Genomic DNA, 20,680 nt, shown 5'->3' with positions numbered 1-20,680 from the left:
TTAAAAAAAATAGAAAAAAAGAGAGAGAGAGAGAGCCTACCTTGGGCTGGAGAGTTTTTTCCTTCTCCAAAGATGGGGTCAACTTCAAGAAGAAAGAAAGGAGAGAGAGAGGAGAAGAGAAAGAGAGAATTCTTTGATTCTCTCAATTTCTCAAACTTTAACTTATCGAAAAAAGAGACCTCAAAAGGGTCTATTTATACTTGAGATTTGGAGTAGCTTAAGCAAAAATGAGTGATGTGGGACTAAAATAAAACTCCCCAAAAAGGTGGTGTCAAACCCATGTGGGCATTTCTTTTTTTTTCAAATGAGCAAAATTGTCATTTCATAAAATCTTTGACACATGACACCCCTCTTGCACATGTATGCCGATATGGGTCTTTTTTAAGTTTTGTAAATGAGTAAAATAAGATTTTATTCAAAAAGTTGACACATGGCATCACCTGTGAGTGATGCTCATGTGGGTTTTTAAAAGTAAAGGGGTTTTTAAAGATATATTGAAAAAATGATTCTGATTTTGATTTTGAAAATACCGAGTGGCACCCCTCTTTGAAAATAATATTTTTTATTTTTTATTTTGAAAATTAAGATAAAAGAGAAATGAAATATAAAAATGAAAAGAAGAATTAGAAATAATTGGGTTTCAAAAATCCAATCTTGATTTATGAAATTCAAATTGGGTAAAAAATGGATCCCGAATGAATTTTGAGAAATTTTGCAAAAATACTGATTTTGGTTTCTGAAATTTCAAAGATTGTTTTGAAATTGGGGATAAAATTTGGATTTTGTTTTTAAATTTGAAATCCCCAAATCAATTTTGAATAAAAATTGGATTTGGATCCATTTTGACATTTCAAAACCCAAATTGAATTTTGAACTTGATCCAAGGTATTTTTCGAAAGATTTTTGAATTTCAAAAGATTATCTTTGAATTTGGGGATAAAAAACAAATTTTGATTTTGAATTTGAAATCCCTAAATTAATTTTGAATAAAAATTGGGTTTTGAAGTTAGATAAGGAACATTTCGAAATTCAAACTGAATTTTGAACTGGATCCAGGATATTTTTCAAAGAATTTTCGCAAAATAATGGATTTAAATTTGAAATCCAAAGATTAATTTTGAAATTAAGATAAAATTGAATTTTAAAAAGGATCTAGATCCAAATTTTTTAAAAAAGATTGGATTTGGATCTCGATTTAAAGAAAAATTGGTTTGAATTATTGTTCTTTTATGTCAACAATTCTCATAGATTTTTATGTATAAGGTATTGTCACAAATATGATCTGCATTGGCATATGCATTTTTATTTTTGAATGCCTATAAAATACAAACTTTGTTCATATGCATACCAAATTTGAATGAAAAACCTGTTATATGCATTCTTATATATATAATGAATTTTCGTCATGTATGAACAACCCATACTCACGTGCATTTGAGATAAAACTTCTGTTATATTTAGTTTGTCGCCCCACTCATGTGCATGATAAGGAAATAAAAATCTTATGTGTATATTCAATTTGAATTTTAGTTAGGTTAAAAGAAAGAGAGAAATTCTATTTTGGCCTCTCACCAGTGTGTTTGAATATGGTCAAGAAAAAATTCTTACTTAACATTCAATGAATCTCTCTCTCTCTCTCTCTATATATATATATATATATGTTGAATAATATGAGGTTTTATGAGTTAAAAAAGATTTAGTTTGAGAAAAGAATATGTATACCTAAAATAATTTATTTCATATGTATATTATTTAAATCCTGAATTGAGAATGTATGCAACCCCCTAAGGTTGTTGAAAAAAAATTAATACTATATATATATATATATATATATATATATATATATATATATATATATATATATATTGTGCATGAGAATCAAACCCACTTCATTGAATGCGACTTCATTGAATGTGAGTAAATATAATTACTCAAAAATTAGGTAGAACCTCATATACGTGGGCCCTAATAGGTCACATATACATTTATGAACCTCATGTGGTTAGTTGGAAAAAAAATAAAAGAAAAACTAAAAATTATACTTTTAGTTGTTCTAAAATCATAAAAAAAAATGATTAATTCTAGAAAGAAAAAAATATTATATGAAATAAAGACGAAGGAAATTTTAACTATGCTAGATAATCTAAGAAACTAGTGGTTTAGCCTATACATGAGCTCTAGTGATCGTGTATGAGCTCTAATGGTCGTGTATAAGGTTTGGAATTTGTAAACTTGGGATTTGTGAATGTCTCCAAAATTTATTTTTCATAGTGTGGACCTTGGGAAATATTTTTCCCAAGTGAGAGCTTCCTGTTAGGCACAGTAAAGGCTCGTTGAGAGTACAATGAGATGTTTGCACTAATTTCAAGAAATGCATTTTTTCTTTAATAGAAAGTCAGTGTTTCTTATTGGGCAAGGTCATGAGTACCTGAAGGTACATTGAGAAATTAAAAATTTTGATAATGAATCAAAATTAATATAAACAAGATACACATATTTGGTTACCCTTAAAAGACAGGGTAACTTGTCACCTTGAATGACTCTTTACTTGCCTTGAAAGCGAGCTTACACCAATCTCATGGAATTTTGAGTTGTCAACAGACACCTTCTTAACTGGCGGTGTCATGTTACTGTTATGTGCCCTGCTTTGATCACTAGGGTGGATTAGTCCCCAACCACGATGGCTTAGGGGACACGGAGTTCTTTTTGTTGTTAGAAGTCCAACTACGTACGCTAACAGTAGTGCACTACGACTTTTTCAAGGAAAAAAACTTCTTGATGAAGGATTCAGTACCTTGATACTAGCAAACCGTGTTCTTATGGGATTTAAAATAAAATATTTAAATCACTCATGGATGAATGTACACTCTCATATAGACCGATAAGCCTATACCGACCTGAGGCAGTGGTGCCCCCGTGGAGATAATAATGAAAGTGAGAACTTAAGAAAATTGTGATGTGCATTGATAGAAAGCAAAAGATGAACCTAAATGAAAGATATATATATATATATGTTATGCACAGTTGTTTGAGTGACCACTTGAGTTAGAGGTCTAGTCGAGTTAAATATTGCAGAGAGTCAGGGTTTGAGACTCGTTGTTAACCATGAAGTTAGTTGGATTCGAGTTTAGCTTGGTGACCTACCCATGTTCGTTATTACGTAGTGGGTTGAGACTTGTGATTTGTCTCACCCCTGCTTATTTTTCTCTTTTCAAGCACCTACGAATAAGCGAGCTTGGTGACGACAGATGCGTATAATTGAAGTATTTTTTAAGCTAGATTATAGACCCTTATCTTCTTGGGAGTGCTCTGTGTTTTGTGGGTATCTTTCATTATTATCTTCACGAGGACACCACTATCTCAAGTCGCTATAGACTTACCAGTTTATATGGGGGTGTACATTCATCCATGAGTGATTTAAATATTTTATTTTAAACCTCATAAGAACTTGGTTCACCAACACTAAGGTACTGAATCCTTCGTCAAAGAGTTTTTTTCCTTGAAAAAGTCAGTCTACTACCGCTAGTGTACGTAGTTGAATCTCAAACAACAAAAATAAGTTTGTATCCCCTAAGCTACTGTGGTTGGAGACTAGTCCACCCTAATGACCAAAATGAGGCCCACAACAATAATACACTACTGCTAGCTGAGAAAGAATTCATCAACAACTTAGCACAACTCCACAAGGTTGGTGAAAGCTCGCTCTCAAGGCGAGTAGAGGGTCACTCAAGGTAACAAGTTATCTCATCTTTTAGGGTGTAACAAAATATGTGTATCTTGTTTATTTTAATTTTAATTCATTATTAAAATTTTAAATTTTCTAATGTACCCTTCAAGTACTCATGGCCTTCTCAATAAAACATACTGAATTTCTATTAAAGAGAAAATTCATTTCTCAAAACTACTGCAAACATCTCATTGCACTCTCAACGAGCCTTTACTATGCCTAATAGTAAGCTCTTACTTGAGAAAATCATTTTTCAAGGTCTACACTATGAAAAATAAAATTTGAGTACATTCGTAAATCCCAAGTTTACGAATCTGAAACCTCATACATAACCACTAGGGCTCATGTATAAGCTAAACCACTAGCTTCCTAGATTAACTAGCATGGTTAAAAAAAAATTGTTTTATATATATATTTTTTCTAAGTTTAATCTATTTTTATGATTTTAGAACAACTAAAAATATAGTTTTTAGTTCTCTATGTTCTTTTTTTTTTCTCAACTAACTACGTGAGGTTCATAAATATATACGTGACTTACTAGAGCTCATGTATACAAGGTTCCACCCAATTCATGAGCATCTATAGTTACTCGCATTGTAAACACTGAGCTTGATTCTCGTGCATATATATAGATAACCAAATTTTAAAACATATTTATTGAATGTCAAATAAGATACTTTTCTTGAATGTTTTAAAAACCTACTTGTGTGAGGCAAAAACAAATTTTTTTTCTTTTGACCTAACTAAAATTCAAATTGAATAAGCCAATAAAATTTTTATTTCCTTATCATGCACATAGCATGCGACAAACTAAATATGAATAAAAATTTTATCTCAAATGCAGGAGTATGAGTTGTTCATATATATATATATATATATGAGCATGAGTATTCATTGAATAAAAATATATATAGCAAGTTGTTCTTGCGAATTTGGTATGCATATTAACAGGATGTTTGTATTTAACAACCACTAAAAAATTAAAAATGCAGATGCAAATTTGGATCATATTTATGACAACACCTTATACATAAAAATCAATGAAAATTGCTATTTTAAAATGACAGCAATTCATAAAATGCATATATGAACAAGTGTTGTCCATATTATGACAACAACTCATGTGATTGAAATTTATGGACATTGGTGTTATAATATGACAGCAAATTCACCAAAACAAAAATCAGATTTCATATGCACAATGTTATGCATATTACAATGACAGCAACCTAATTTTAAAAAAATGTTTATCATGACAGCATTACACATGTAACAAAACTTTTTTTTTTGAACTATATGCAAGGGAACAATAATGTCTCAATCTACACAATTTTTTTTCTTAAAACTATACACAAATGAGCAACTATCAACAATGCATCAACTTTGTCAATACCAAAAAAATGCATATTCAATGAAAATCCTTATATATATATATATATATATATATATATATATATATATATATATATTAGCATGAAAAAATACAGATTTCAATCATGTACATATTCGTGTATATAAAAAAAATCTTTATCAATGGTTCAAGCACACATGAACACTACATATTCGTCACAATTTTCTTTTTCTTTTTTTCTTGAATCATGTGAACAAGCAATACACTGATTCAAGAGACCAGCAGGTGACCTGGGAAAGCCGAGAAGGGGTTGGGATCAGGTGATATTGAAAATCACCACTAGTTGTGATTTTGGTGATTTTCAATATCACCACTGCTTGATGATACGAAAATGCCCATGAGGGAAAAGACCTGGTGGTACGAAAATACCCTTAAGAGGAGCTTAAAAGAATCCATAATGAAGGCAGATATTGGAAGTATCACCATTGATGGTGATTTTCAATATCACCTGATCCCAACCCGAAGGGACGAGGGGTCACTGCAAAAACACAGTCGGTAAATAGTGAAAATAGACATAATGACCTGAACAGAAAGTTGGCTGACGTTTCTTTTTTTTAACTCCCCTATCTCTTTCTTTTTCTCCCTTCCTCGCAAAGAGAGAGAGAGAGAGAGAGAGAGAGAGAGAGAGAGAGAGAGATGGTAGGCAATTTATAAAGCAATAGCGGGGCATATAGAACGTAGTGGACACAGCGGAATCTGCCAGAGAGAGAATTAGGCATCTGTAGCGGTTAAAGACGACGACGGAAGAGGCATCCAACTAGACAGAAATTAAAAAGTTACTTTGGGCACTTTGTTTTTTTAGTTGATAGGGGAGCTGGAGGATATGAGAATAAGAAAAAGAAGCCCCGGTTTTCAATCAATCTCGAAAGCAATAATGAAAAGATTGGGGACATGATTCTACCATCAAAAGTACGAGAGGATGATGAGAAGAAGGGGGGTCACAAATTAGGCAGGTCGGTAGAAGACTCCCTCTTATACCTTATCTTCATTCTAAAACAAGGGAGGTCTCTAAAAGATTGGATAATTTACCAATCTTCTTGGTTTTTACCAAGAGTCTTTGGTTATTGTGCCTATTCCAAAATTGGAGTGGGCGTTCTTATCTCATACCCTCCTTTGGCTCCATATACACTCCATGTGAGTGTTTAATAAGTGAGAGTGAGTGGGTAATAGGTGAGAGTGAGTGATTTGTGTTAGTGTTTGTTTTCCTAAACTTACCCTGATCGGAAGGCAAATCCTGGTTGATTGTTCCAAATGCATCATTCTTTATAAGTATAAAAAATGTTATCCTTTTCATATTTTTATACGATATATTCACGGATTCGCATTCCATTTCAAAGGTTCATCTTCACAGAAATGTTCTAACCTGCAATTAGCATACATTGTCAAAAAAAACAAGCCACAAATATACACAAAAACAATGCGAAACGTAAGTATATGTGCCATCGCCAGTGCGCATGGTTCATGCCTTTCTCTTCCCATCAATATGATGATTACGAATTAGCGTTAAAAAAACATCTCTTTTATGAAAGTGTTTGCCCCCTTCCGTGAAGGTTGAAAAAAAATCATCAAAGGCAATAACAGCCAGTATGTTTGCCAAAGTATTTCAAAATTGATCAAATGTGTGACACCCACAATCGGTTGATCAAAATAGTTTATAAGATTAAGCCGCCGGCACGACAACCGTGCCAGCGCCACCAGGCCTTTGTGCCAGGTGCAATTTATTTGGGTTATAAGTCAAAGAAAAAAATTTGTAAGACCAAACAAGGAGGCTTTATAATTCTTCCCAATACTTGTGGAAATGGAATACAAAAAGAAAAATGGCCATACAAAAAGAAAATAAAAAAACCAAATTTTCTCAATCCTCAAACAATATATCCGTGTAACTACACCAGCGTGTATCGTATTCTGTATCTGTTTACTTTTTAACAAAAAGTTCAAAACCATCGAAAGACGAATGAGGAACAAAATTGCAGAGAAGCACCAGAATTTTCAATCAAGGAAGCCATTCTTACTTCAATCACGTTCGGAAGCCGATGGAGATCCCCATCTGCAGACGAAGAAGGAACAAAATTGCAGAGAGGCACCATAATTTTTCAGTCGAGGAAGCCGGTCTTACGCCAAACCGCGTTGCGAACCCGGTGGAGATCTCGTCCCTTGAGCGTGCGCCCCGCCCCTTCCAAAACCGAGAAGGTCGTCATCGGAGACCTCGCCGCCATCTCGTGAGGCGTAAAGCTCTCCTCCTCCTCCTCTTCCCTTTCATCATCCAGAAATCCAAACCCTTTCTCCCTCATCCCCTTCCTCTTCGGCAACTCCGGAACGCTCAGCGGCGCCGATCGCCCGAGCATCCCCCGCTCAGAAAAATCCGGCGGCGGCGAAACCTCCCGTGCGCAGAACGGCGGCCTGGGCTCCGGCTTCCTATGCAGAACCCGCCGACTCGTGGCGCTCTTCTCCTCCGAGACCGCGGCGAGAATCCCACGGAATTCCGGCCGGAAACGTGGGGATCGAGGCTCCGGCGGGGAAGATCCCTCCGAAAGGCGGTGGACGGAGAACGGCCGGAGGACGTGGAGCTCGGCGCCGTTGGAGTCGGAGAGGGGACGCCGGGGTTCTGTGCCGAGGAGGAGCTCCGAAGACGACGCCGTCGCCTTCTGGTGGCGACCAGAATCCATGGCGGTGGAGTTCCGACGAGATCGTACGGCTTCGGCGATCGCCGCCGGTTCCGACCATCGGCCGGTGGCGGGGAGAGGAGGAGGCGGTGGTGCGGCGAGGAGCAGGGGAACTAAGGGGCGGGCCGGCCATAAATAACGACCTTGTGGGACCCACTCGGGTTCTTCCCGCCATGCGCATCACGCCGTGCATTTAAAGCTTGCATTGATAATTGCATCAAATATTGCTAATCTATACAGACAGCCGTCCATCATTTGTTGAAACGTTGAGAGATAGGTGAATTTTATTCAAAACTACCCTTAATCTTTTTCCGTATTTCCTTTATCCTCCCAACGTTGCGCACATAAGACGGCTTTGGCTTGACTCTTCGAATTTATTATTGTCACCATGCATCCATCGTATTAAATGGGGATCCGTTTTTGGAAGACGACATTGGGTTCGGTCGGTGCACAACAAGCCGAGCTAGCTCGGGCTCGGCTCTAGCTCGACTCGTTTAAGCTCGTCGTCCGGGTAGATAAACGAGCTGCTTATGCACAAGCTCAAGCTCAGTACACATAAACGAGCCGAGCTTGATCAGGCAATCAAGCTCGGTTGAGCTCGATTAAGCTCAATTTGCGTAGTTATATAATGCACAAACTATAATAGATGTATAATTTATGTTTGCAAATTTAATACGTCAAATGGGAGGTGGGTAGTTCTAAACCCTCTGTTTTCGTTGCAGTTCAATTTTGTTTTTAAATAAAAAATGCTCAGCTCCAGCCGAGCTGACACAAGCTCGAGTTTGACTCAAGCCGAGTTTGAACAAAAACTTGAACAGCAATTTTTTATTTGAGCCAAGCCGAGCCAGTCTAAGCTGTGTGCATCCTCGGGTCTTCATTGTATTGCTTCTTTTAGATCCAAGTGGATCCTGGGCCTGGACTTTATGCGAGGTCTGCAAAGGCACCGGAGTTCGGGTTGAGATCCACTATCTCATTGACTCCAACCTATTTTTAACAAGGGATCCACTTCTGTGTCGTCTGTTTATGTGATCGAATAGATATTCTGGATCGGACCCAATTTCTGCTGTCTCCTTTTCCCTTCTTCATTATCTATGTAGCTTGATTGTCAAAGTGGGGAAGAACACTCATGTGACTCAAAACCGGGACTCCAATCTAAATACCATGTTCAATGACGAACCAGTTTTGCTTTGTGGGAAAAGGATTTCTAACCTGGAATTGGATGTAGATATGCTAACTGGAGAGGGAACTAGCATAGAGGTCGGTTCCGAACCAGCTGAGGTAAGGGCTTACGGTGAAAATGGATTGAGCTCGATATTCACTAGCTTGATTTAGACATGTAGTTGTCAAGACCATAGTTACCGGAAGCGCCTTGCCAGGGTCGGAGTTACAAACTGGTCAAGGTGGGCACTGACCTAGAAATCCCCAATAAAGGTGTTTGGATCAGGGTGGGTAGTTCCCGGCCTAACCTGAATGTTGGGTCTCTCTTTCTCTCTCTCTCTCTCTCTCTTTACACTTTTTTTTTCTTATTTTTTGTGTTTTTCATGTTACTTTTTTATTTATTTTTGCTTCTCCCTCGCTTCCCACCTGTTTCCTTTGTGATTCCTTTTGTTTTTTTGCTTTTCACGCACTTCCACAATTGTTTACAAAATAAATCGTACTTTCACTTCCCGTAAGCATTTTACATCCTGGTAACTATGCTCGAGACAATGTCTTAATCCTTGCTTTAACCTCATAAACCCTAACCATATTTGAGCAATCAATTTTAGAGCTACTTGTTTTTCTAAACAATGAGGATTCTTCACCATGAAAATGGAGTTGGATCGTGCCCAGGGAGTGGCCCAATTAGTTGGGGCGAGCATAAGTCTTGAGGCAGCACCACAGTCACCTTGTGTTGGGACGTTGCCAGTTCAAACCCCAAATGGTATAGTTGTATAACTGGTAGGGATCGGACTAACCCCAACTTTCTCTGTCAAAAAAACTCATGGCAAGCATGAATTTGCATTGTGGGGCTGGTCTACTTTTGCAGGGGGCTGGTCCACTTTTGCAGGATTTATCTGATGAGTTATGGAGCTTGATTAAGAGTTTTTTTTCTTACATAAGGGGAGTCCAGGGGTTTCTTTTTGCACGGATCTCAATTTTTTTCTTGGGCTTATGTTTGAAACTTGGTTTCTTATGAATCAGACCCGACTTGTTTAGGTTTATGGTTGTCGCCCTTGCCTTGTATATAACTCTTTTTTTTCTTTCTCTTGTAACTGTTGAAAAGAGCAATAAGATTTCTCTTTGGACGGTCATAGTTTTTTTACTCTCTCTCTAATTTGAGGGGAGGTTTTTTTTAAGTAAATCTGTGTGTCATCTTCTTTCTTCCTTTAAGTGTTTACTAACATTATCATTATAGGTTGGGGCCAAGAAAAGCATGATCCTGGTGGATTTTTTAATATTTTATGGATAGTACCTTGTGTGATTTTTAAACTAAAGACATCTTAATTATGATAATATGATTTTACCATTCATCTATCTCATTAGACCCCACGTATCCCTCTACTTTTTTTTATTCATCGACTTTTAAGGAGAGAAAACTGTGGCTAGGACCTGTTATAGAATGACCCTTTAACCTACCCATGGATGGAAGAAACAAGCACGAAAAATGCAAAAAAGTGAAAATAATTATACATGAAAACAAAGATTTTACATTGTTCGGCAAAAGCTGCATATGCCCACAACGGCATTGAGCTTTCTTTCTTTTATTGATTGGGATACACAATGCAAAGGAAGATGCCTCTTTAAATAGGTCCAAAAAACATGCATGAAAATTATGAATTTATATCTAAGTAGAAAATGAACTCCATACTCCTCCAACAAGACCCTCTCCCTCAGGCCCAATAGTGGGTGACAGCTTGTGCAGTAAGGTGATGCTCATGGTGATTGAAGCTTAATCACCCATATGATAGCTCTCATTATTTGCCAACACCCCTTTAGAGCTTTTTTTTTTTTTTGATAATCAGGCTTGGGTTAAGCATACCCCTACCAGTTATACAATTATGTCATTGGGTTTTGAACCTGCAACGTCCGAACACAAGGTGACATGCACTAGCTGATCCTATCAAACAAGCCGAACCCCTGGTTGGTGTCCCTTGGGGCCATGTTTCCATCTACTTAGTTTGGCCTATACTAAGAAAAAAGGGGAAGTGGTTTGGCTATAACCAACAAGTCTCCTTCCAATAACAATAGAAGAGAAGTGTTGAGAGTTGCAAGTTGTAGGACAGTATTTAATAATTAAAGGAAAACCCAGACCTCGAAAGTTTTTTGGCAAAGCATTGGGCTGCTCACATTATTGACTCAGACTACATTTTACTTAAAATTTAAGATACTTGTCAGGTAAACAGTGAAAGGCAAAAGTAGGCAACAAGTGAGTAATCATGTGCACTTTTTTTTTTCTGAAAGGTAAGCTGGGGTTAGGCAGACCCCTACCAATTACAGAGGGCTGAGGGGCCTGGCCCCCTCCAAGAATTTAAAACTTATATGGGAGCCTTTATCTGGCTGCTTCCAACATAGGTAAAAATAATAATTTTGGCCCCCCACAAAAAAAAATTTCTGGCCCCTTATGATTTTTTTTTGTTTTTATGTTTGCCCCCAATAAAAGTTTCTGGGTCTGTTCCTGCTACCAGTTATACAACCATACCATTGGGATTTGAATCCTACAAGAGTTTGATGAAGTGAGCAAGTTTGGGAGTGAGTTTATCTTCTAAACAGTAAAGAGAAAAGCGCGATAGCAAAAGTTTAAAGTGCAGAATCCATATCACCATCCAATTTTTCATAGGTAGAAGCAAATGCCACCCTTCAAAAATGGAGCATATGCCTCAAAGCATATCATGGGTCACTAAGCCAACTCAATGTAGACAATACCTGGGCCCATGTTTGGGCTCATTGCATGGTTAATCAGGAAGTTTCCATGAATCAGAAGCTCGCCTTTCAAGAACTTCGCTGCAAAAGAAGAAAACCACACGTTTCTTTCAAGCCTTCTGAGACTTCATGAGAAGCTCATGTTTATATAATGGAAAGCATGATTTTTTTTTTCAATTATGATATCGCCACTTCTTTGATATTGAAGAGTTATAAAAGAAAAGAGAATATTTTCAAAATTTTATGTTTATAAAACCCATATATATAATGATTATTTTGGTAAAAATATTTAAAACATTTATTTAACTAAAAATACAAGTTTTATTTATCTTTCATGTCACTTTCTACTTGTTTTTGTTGTCATTTCTTACTCGCTTTCGTTTGTGTGCCGAAGCCATAGTGACAAATCTCATGAGATTCATGAAAATCTCACGAAAATATCGTGAGAATTACCCAAAAGTTAAAACTGGTAATTTCTTGCGAGTTTGACAAAAACATAAATATCACATTTTAAACATGATATTTATGTTTTTATCGGCTATTTATCGTGAAGAAACTATGGTTTTTATTTATATTTTTCATAATTTTTTTATATTTTTTATTGCCAAGATCTTGCCAAAAACACAAGATTTAAAAAAATCAAATTTTCATGAAATTTTGGCTGCCGATGTTTTGCTGTTTTAAACTTTTGTCAGTGTGACCAAAGCATCTTACACTTCATGCTTCATGGTATGTTTGATAGCTTGTCCATGAAATCATGGAACAAAAAAACAAAACGAACAGAACATTGGTTATGTTCGTTTCGTAATGACTATTTCAAGTCCAATGTTTATTTAGATTGTTACAGATGTTGTGTTCCAAATGTTTGTTGTTTGATGACGATGTGCCGACAACTTGAACAATCATGGATAATGGGTCTGATTAATTCATTTTGGATCGTATAACCTAATTCGTTCAACCATATGAGTGTTTTAACATGTTTATTATAGATTTTAATGTTGGACAAACCAAAGACCAAAAACTCAAAAAAATAAAAATAATTTCGAAAAACTAAATTAAATTAACCTAATTTTTTAAAACTAATGAATGGAAATCAAAGAAAAAAAACCTACAAATAATCTAAAAATAATTTCTGAAAATTAATCAATAAAACTAATTTCTCAAAATCTATTTTTTGAAAAATAAATTAAATTAACCTAATTTCTAAAAAATAATCAATAGAAATCAAAGGAACCCCCCCCCCCCAAAAAAAAAAAATCTAAAATCCTAATTTCTAAAAACTAATCAATAAAACTAATTTTTTGAAAACGAGAGAGTTGTAGGCTTTGCAAAAGTAGGTTGCAAACTCTGGAAAAAAGCCTCTTTCCCCACTTCTCCATTTATAGCAACGAACAAGAACGGAGAGAGTGAGGGCTGCAGGCTCTGCAAAAGTGGGGAAGAACGAAGAAGAGGGAAGAGAGAGAGAGGGAAATAGAGATAGATAGATAGAGAGAGAGAGAGAGGAAGTGTAATGACCCCAATTTATAACCAATTTTTCTTATATTTTTTTTAAACGGAATATACAAATCGGGGTTGTCATAGTTACTGTATCAACCATACACTAACTAAAATGCAGAAATCAGAGTACATCAATATCAATTGAATGGAACTAAAATAAAGTTCATAATATTCAATAGTCCAGTTACGAAACCATTCCTAAAATCTAATGTCCAAGCCAACCAAACCCTCAAAACATAAGAAACCAAAACCACCACCTCGACAGGCAGTGTGCAAAGTTCGTGAACAACTGAATAATGTAGGATCACTCGGCTTCCTCAGAACCTAAAAATTATTTAAGTAAAGAGATCAGACTATTAGGCCTGCTTTACTATATGGTACGGAATGTTGGGCTGCCAAGAGACATCATATTCAAAAAATGAGTGTAGCTGAGATGCGTATGCTTAGATGGATGTGTGAAAATACAATAAAAGATAAGATTCAGAACGAGGAGATACGTAAGAAGGTAGGCGTTGCACCCATTGAAAACAAGATGAGAGAGAATCGTTTACGGTGGTTTGGACATATTCATCGAAGGCCTAATGATGCTCCAGTTAGAAGGATGGAGAAATGAGAAAATATATTAGTTAAAAGAGGTCGGGGTAGGCCTAGGAAGACTTGGATGGAGATGATAGGAAAGGATATGAATGCTTTGAACCTCACCGAGGACATGGCATTGGATAAAAATGATTGGAGGAGAAGGATTCATGTGGAAGACCCAGAATGATTTTTCTTTGGGATGAAGGCGTAGTAGTAGTTATTGTTGTTGTTGTAAAGGGATGAGACAACCCGAGTCTGAGTAGGCAATAACATATTTGCATAATATACGATATCATAACACATTCAAACACAACCTCATATATCAATCATGTAACACACATCATAGCAGTCTATAATATTAAATCATGCTAACAATTAAAATAACAGGTTAGTTATATGTACATTCATTCATGCTAAGTTTTGCATCAACACAATAAATTATACATATGCATAAATATTACAAAATACATGAACATATACAATATGCATGAACTTACCATTCCAATGTTGTGAGTCCTTCATGCATGAATAACTTCTTATCTTCACGTATTGTTTTCTTGCGTAAATGATGCATGGCATGTTTTATCTATATGCAATTCACAATCTTGTTTCACTTGCTAATATCTGTCTGTACGTACAACACAGATTCTTTCAAAAGAATGTACGAACCATGTTTATATTTTTAATCAAGTGTGTCTTATTAACCTGTGTGACGCTTCAACTGTGCATACTCCAGAGAGAAAACATAATTTTATAGAGAGAGTTCTCAACTGCAATCCCAATATATCATATTTTTTCATGGGCCTTAGCTACCACACTGCGAACAAATCATGGTAGTTCTCTGTGAACACCCCAAATTTTTTAAAATCTTTTAAATATTCCCTTCTTGTCCCTAAATTCATTTTTTTGAGCAAAATGAGTCATTTTAAATCTAAATTCCTGTTCATTTCTCAAGTTTTATTGAAATTAAATTCATTTCGTATGTTTAAATTGATTTCGGATCTGGATCCATTGTACAGATCCAAATCTGAGTCTCCTTGTTCAAATTTTATAATTAAAATTATAGAAAATACCAAAAATAGCCTTTAAATAGCTCGGATAGTCCATTCAACATCTGTTTGAATCCATCACATTGTATTTCTCGATTCGAGTGTCAAAACTCGAACATTTTCTCAAAACCTGGGTCCAAACCCATTCTTCTGAAGAAATTTCCCCGAAATGGTCTAAAATTCTCAGAAAAATACTTTTGTAAATATTCCTCAGAAAAATACAAAAATTTAGTGTTTAAAACTTTGTTTTCTTTTAAAACCTTAGTTTTCTACTATAAAAATACAAAAAAAATGGAAAACCAATATAAAAAATCAAAAAATTGAGGAAGGCATATGGTTTTAAAACTTAAAAAATGGAATATTTGCCAAAAAAACCCTCCTTTTTAACCATTTTTTTAGAAAAGTTCTGAAAAGGAGCCCCCCCTGGGAATTTTAGAAAATCTCCAACAGCCATCTCCCGCGCATTTCTTTTCTCTCTCTCCCACCGTTGATCTCAAAACAACCCTCTCATTTTTTTACCCTCCATCTTCAACCATCGAGCTCCCTATCTTCATTAAGAAGAGGCACCCGAGCCTCTTCTAAGGATCAGCTTTTTCTCTGGAGGATCCCTTCTCGCATCAAGTATCTGCTGCTTCTCTTTTTCCTGGGATTCCCTTCTTTTCTTTTCTGATAAGAGAAATAAATCCGGTAGGTAAACGGAGGAGCCCTCTCTTCCCAGGATCGATTGGAGCTAAACCGGTAAGTTCTTTTTCTCTGTTCTTTCTTCAATCTGATTTCCTGCCATTTGTACATAAAACTTCTAATTCCAATCACATTAGGCGTATTAACTTTAGCACATCCTGATCTTCTGTAACAAGTTTAGAAGGTAAGATTGCAAAATCATAACGATTGATCGAGTGGTGATGTATTGATCTTTCCGGCAAATGTTTTCTAAATTTGTTTCAAAGGGGGAAAAACAGATCAACTGTTTCAATGTTCGGTTGATTGTCTACAGTTCATCAAAGACCTGATTGATAATAATCAAGTTATGGAATTCCAGTGATTGACTATGAGAATTCCAGTGACTGAAATCTGATTTACAAAAGAGTAATCGATCATCTGATCGTCAATTACTCGTTCCCGGCGATAAAATGTTGGAATCCGGTGACAGTATGATCACCAGATCTACTGATCTCCGATTCAAATGGAGGTTTGGATCGACCTGAAGGGAGTTCTGCCGGAATTTTGTTAATATTCTACCTGATTAAAAACCATCAGAAATTTGGAATCGGACGCCTGAAATTTCTACCAGCTTCATCAATCTCCGGTGAGTATTACCGGACCTCTGCCGGAATCCTTTTGACTTTGGGTTTCCTTCAGCATCGCTCAGATTCTTGGATCAATTCCGATAGGTTCGAGTCTGATTAAAGCTTGAACCATTGATTATTTGCATATTGTTGGGTGGTAATTTGATTGCCGACAAGTTGTTTGATCGATGATCGTCGGAACTCCAGCATTCGATCATCTGAATTCCAATTTGACATTTGAAGCCAGATTTGTGTTTCATTTCCAAATTCGTTTGTTTAAAATCTGGAATTGACCATTTGATTGTCTGCAATTGAGATAATATCATAACTTTAATTCATCCCTGGTATTAAGTGGTCGATCGTTTGATTTTGATCAAGCGACTACCTAAATGTCTGAACCAACTATTCAACCTCTGACAAGGGGATTTCTTCACAGGTAAATTTTAATTGTGTTTCTTTATCAGAATTATTTAGGATTATCCTGTTTTGATTACTTGTAAAGAATAACTTGATTTTACTCTGTTTTTATCAGAATGATTTATCTCTGGATTCATCCTGATGATCGGATCCTCACTGTTTGAACATTTGATTACTGATAAGCGGTTATTTTAAAGATCATTACAGATAAATTGATAACAATCTGAGTGTTTGATCAATTGTTTATTGATCTCTGGCGTGAATAACCATTGATCTGTTGAGTTTTCTGGCTTAATCAGACATCATCTATTTGAGATCTCCTGTGAGTACTGTTTTGAAAGTAAATCAACTAATCCTCTGCATTAATGGATTCACTGAATGTCAAATTCTTGTTGATTGTTTAAGTTCTAGTTGTTGATGCTTTGATGTCATATTCAGGATTTTTTTTTACTTTCTGAGTTCTAACTTTTATCATTGATATTACATTTAGAACTTTTCACCGTGGCATTCTAAACTGTTGATTGCTGTCTAATGAGTCTGTCGGTCTGACTTCTGGTTCATTAATTGTTGTATGCAAAGCTATTGTCTGTTTGATCTTTCAACTGTTGAGTTGAAATGATCAAAACGAATGGTCTAGCTACTTTATGTTATTCTAGATTCATCGCCTAACATCATAGTAAATCTGAAACATTTGATCTTGTTATGACATGATCAAAGAGATCACATTAGTATTACTGCCATAAGATATCATATTTTACATTTCTATCATCTATACATTTCTATCATCACATTTTCAATCTCATGATATCATTCTTTCTCATTTAAATGCACTTCTTCTCTTATCTCATATACATTTAAATCCTACCTTTACTTCCTTTCTTCATAGTTGTTATGTTGTCCTTGTCACTTTTTGCCTCTTGTTTTGCAGGGAAGTACGAAAAATTGTCTTCGCTCTTGGATTGGGAGATTTTTATTATTCATTTCTTTTAGAATTGTAATAATCTCATTTAATGAGAATTTTTATTTCCTATTTAGATAGAATAAATGAGCATTGTAAATATCATGAATTACTTGTTCTTCATGCATTTTTTCTTTATTTCTCAAAATCTCACAATGGTGAAACACGAATGGCACGTGCACCATTTCGTAAGAGGTAAATTAATCCTAAGTTGATGATCCATATCAATGGCCATAGTCAGGGTGTGGACAAAACTTAGTATTTTTATCTTTTACGAAATAACACTGGATCCACACTGGATCCGTTTTCAAAATTCATCATATTTTCCTTAAATATCTTCTTCTTTTATCAGAATTTAACTTAAAATTAATTCAAAATATATATCAATGGCCATAGTCAGGGTATATTGAGAGTTAATTTCATTTTAAATTCTATAAAAGCACCAAAAATGTATTTTATCCTTCATTTGAGTTTAGATATGACTATTATATAATACATTCAATGACCATAGTCAGGAGTGTATTATATCATTAATCTTATTTAAATTCATTTAAAGAATGAAACATGATTTTCAAATTCAAATTTCAAAAATTCAAATTCATTCATCATTTAGGATAGAACTGTATCATATTTTCAAAAACTCCCTTTCAAAAACCCAAGTGATGTAAATATCTTCTTCAATCAATCTTCATTTCTTGTAAAAACCAATTCATCTCTTCATTTTCGATTCTATTTCATTTTCAATCTCAAAAGTTCAATTTAACTTTGAGATTTCAAATGTATTTTATATTCAAAATTTTCAATTCAAATCAGATTTCAAAGTTCAAATTTGACTTTGAAATTCCAAATTCAACTTATATTCAAAACTCCAAATCAAATCCAAAGTTCAATTTAACTTTGAGATTCTCTTCATCTTCTAAAATTTAAATTCACACTTCAAATTCAAAGTATAAGTTGACTTTGAAATTCATTTTGCATATTCAAGATTCAAATTATATATTTCAAGGTCAATTCAAATTTGGAAATTCTTGATTCATCTTCGGAATTTAACAAAACTCCAAATATATTTTAGGATCCAGGATTCAACATTCATATCGGATCTCAGACTTCAGATCCAAATCAGTCTTAGGATTCAGAGCCCAATTTCATCTTGGATCTCAAACTTCAGATCCAAATCCATTTTTTAGAATCCAACTCTACTTTGGATCTCAGACTTCCGATCCAAATCCATTTTAGGATCCAGAATCCAATTCCAGTTTTGGATCTTAGACTTTAGATCCAAAATCCATCTTAGGATCCAAAATCCAATTCCACTTCGGATCTCAGACTTCAGATCCAAATCCATTCTAGGATCCAGAACCCAATTCTACATCGGATCTCAGATTTCAGATCTTAAATCCATCTGAGATCCAATTTCATTCTCAATTCTAGATTTCAAATCCAATTCCCTTTTCAAATCTCATCTGAATTTCCTAAGTCCACATCTATTTTAAATCCATTTTAAGATCCAATTCCATTTCATTTCCAGATTTCAAATCTAAATCCACTTACAGATCATATCTGAAATTCATTTCTACACCATTTAGATTTCTCAGATCCATTCTAAATTTAAGATTTCCAATTTCAAAATCTAAATTCAATTCCATCTCAAGTATTCATTTCATTTTATTTCCTAAATTCAGAGTTCAAATTCAAAGTCCATTTCTGACTTTGAAACTTCATTTCCTTTCATTTTAAAACTTCAAGTCATTCCTTCTCATTTATTCTTCCAAACTCTGATTTACTTCAAAGACTTGGAACTTCTCTGATCTATCTCAAGTTCTAAGTGAGATTCAAACATTTCTTCCCTTACCAAGTTCATCTCAGAATACTTGGAAATTTTCAAAACATCTTTAAAAAGAGCATACATCCTTGCATTGCACAAGTATGATTCTTTGTGCATGTAGAGTTAGAATAAATTCTTAGATTATATTTAGGCAAAGAAAAAGGCATAGATTCGATCCTTGGTTCGATTACCCCTGGTAAAGACGCCAGGAACGGTCGAACCTCGTACCGACGAGCGAATCCCATCTCTCCATTTTCCCGCAAATTTTCAAAACGGAGGCGAGTTATTTGCTAAATATTTTCAAATCAAGGTCAAGTGAGACCGCGCAAAATAGTTCATCTTCTCTCTCTCTCTTTTTCTTTTCTCTTCTCTCTTTCTTTTCTTTCTTTTATTTTTCTCCCTTCAAAAAGGAGGGAAATAGAGGTTAGAAAAGGAAAAGAGAAGAAAGAGAGAGAAACCAACTAGAGAATAGGAAAAATTTCGCGATGATCACAGTCAGTTACTGGTCCTATGAATGAGGAAAAAAAGCAACCTTTCATGTTAAGCCAAATATCTCACAGAATCGCCAGTACTATGCTTACTCTCTCAATAAGCCCCAAGAGAATTAATTTTATTTTGATTTCTTAATTAACTCTCTTGTTCATCGTGCCAATACAAATATGTAATCATATTTAGGGTTCATATGCAATAATATCCATGACACTCTATGCATACTTTCGATTAGTCTCTACCATAAAATCAATATAATAATGTAATCATTATGCATTTACACAGTCAAGGTATGCTAATTATTGGTATTTATGCATGCCCAATTCAATCAATAATGAAATGCATTCATTTAACATGCATCTCACTCCAATATCCCATTTAAACATCAATAAACATATTGCACAAAGTAAAATACAACCAGGCATCAACACATGTCATACTATGCAGTTCGGATCCTTGTTAACTTGATTTTAGAAAACGTACCAAAAAACACAAGAACTGAATTTAACTCTCAAAATTTTACTGAGATTGCCCCATCATCTTAGGAACACAGTCCAAAAAACAAAATTGCAAATTCGTAGTAATGAAATCAGGAAATTTTTGAGACTGAACCTTGTTTAGGAAAAATATTATACATATCCTGTTAACTATAAAAAATTATTCTGGTTTGAGGAGTTTCTCATGATTTACAAAAAAATCTTTTGAAAAAAACTTTTTTACAGAATCTTATTATACATATTACCTTTCACCTAGATTTTTCATAATTTATTTTGATTAGTTTTTATTAGGGTTTTAGAGCTTTCAAAATCTTTGGTCGGAACAGTCCTGTTGACAGGACAGAAAACCTGGGCTTTGTTACAATGGACATTTTGACCTCAA

The 20,680-nt window shown here is 35.0% G+C and overlaps 1 protein-coding gene across 1 annotated transcript; it reads right to left on the bottom strand.

The window, feature by feature from the left end:
• Positions 1 to 6,374: 6,374 nt before the first annotated feature.
• Positions 6,375 to 7,901, bottom strand: LOC149847211 (protein S40-7-like). The gene is made up of 2 exons (XM_089998341.1): positions 7,151 to 7,901; positions 6,375 to 6,501 (listed from the first exon to the last, which is right to left on the bottom strand). Exon 1 carries the CDS (start codon positions 7,802 to 7,804, stop codon positions 7,232 to 7,234), a length of 573 nt encoding a protein of 190 aa, XP_089854467.1. The 5' UTR covers positions 7,805 to 7,901; the 3' UTR covers positions 6,375 to 6,501; positions 7,151 to 7,231.
• Between the last annotated feature and the right edge of the window lie 12,779 nt (positions 7,902 to 20,680).

This window comes from Nuphar pumila, chromosome 2 (genome assembly GCF_984573655.1).
Source record: "Nuphar pumila chromosome 2, dmNupPumi1.hap1.1, whole genome shotgun sequence".
Classification (NCBI taxonomy): domain Eukaryota; kingdom Viridiplantae; phylum Streptophyta; class Magnoliopsida; order Nymphaeales; family Nymphaeaceae; genus Nuphar; species Nuphar pumila.
Note: the sequence above shows the minus strand (reverse complement) of the source record. Positions and strands in the feature narration are given on the sequence as shown.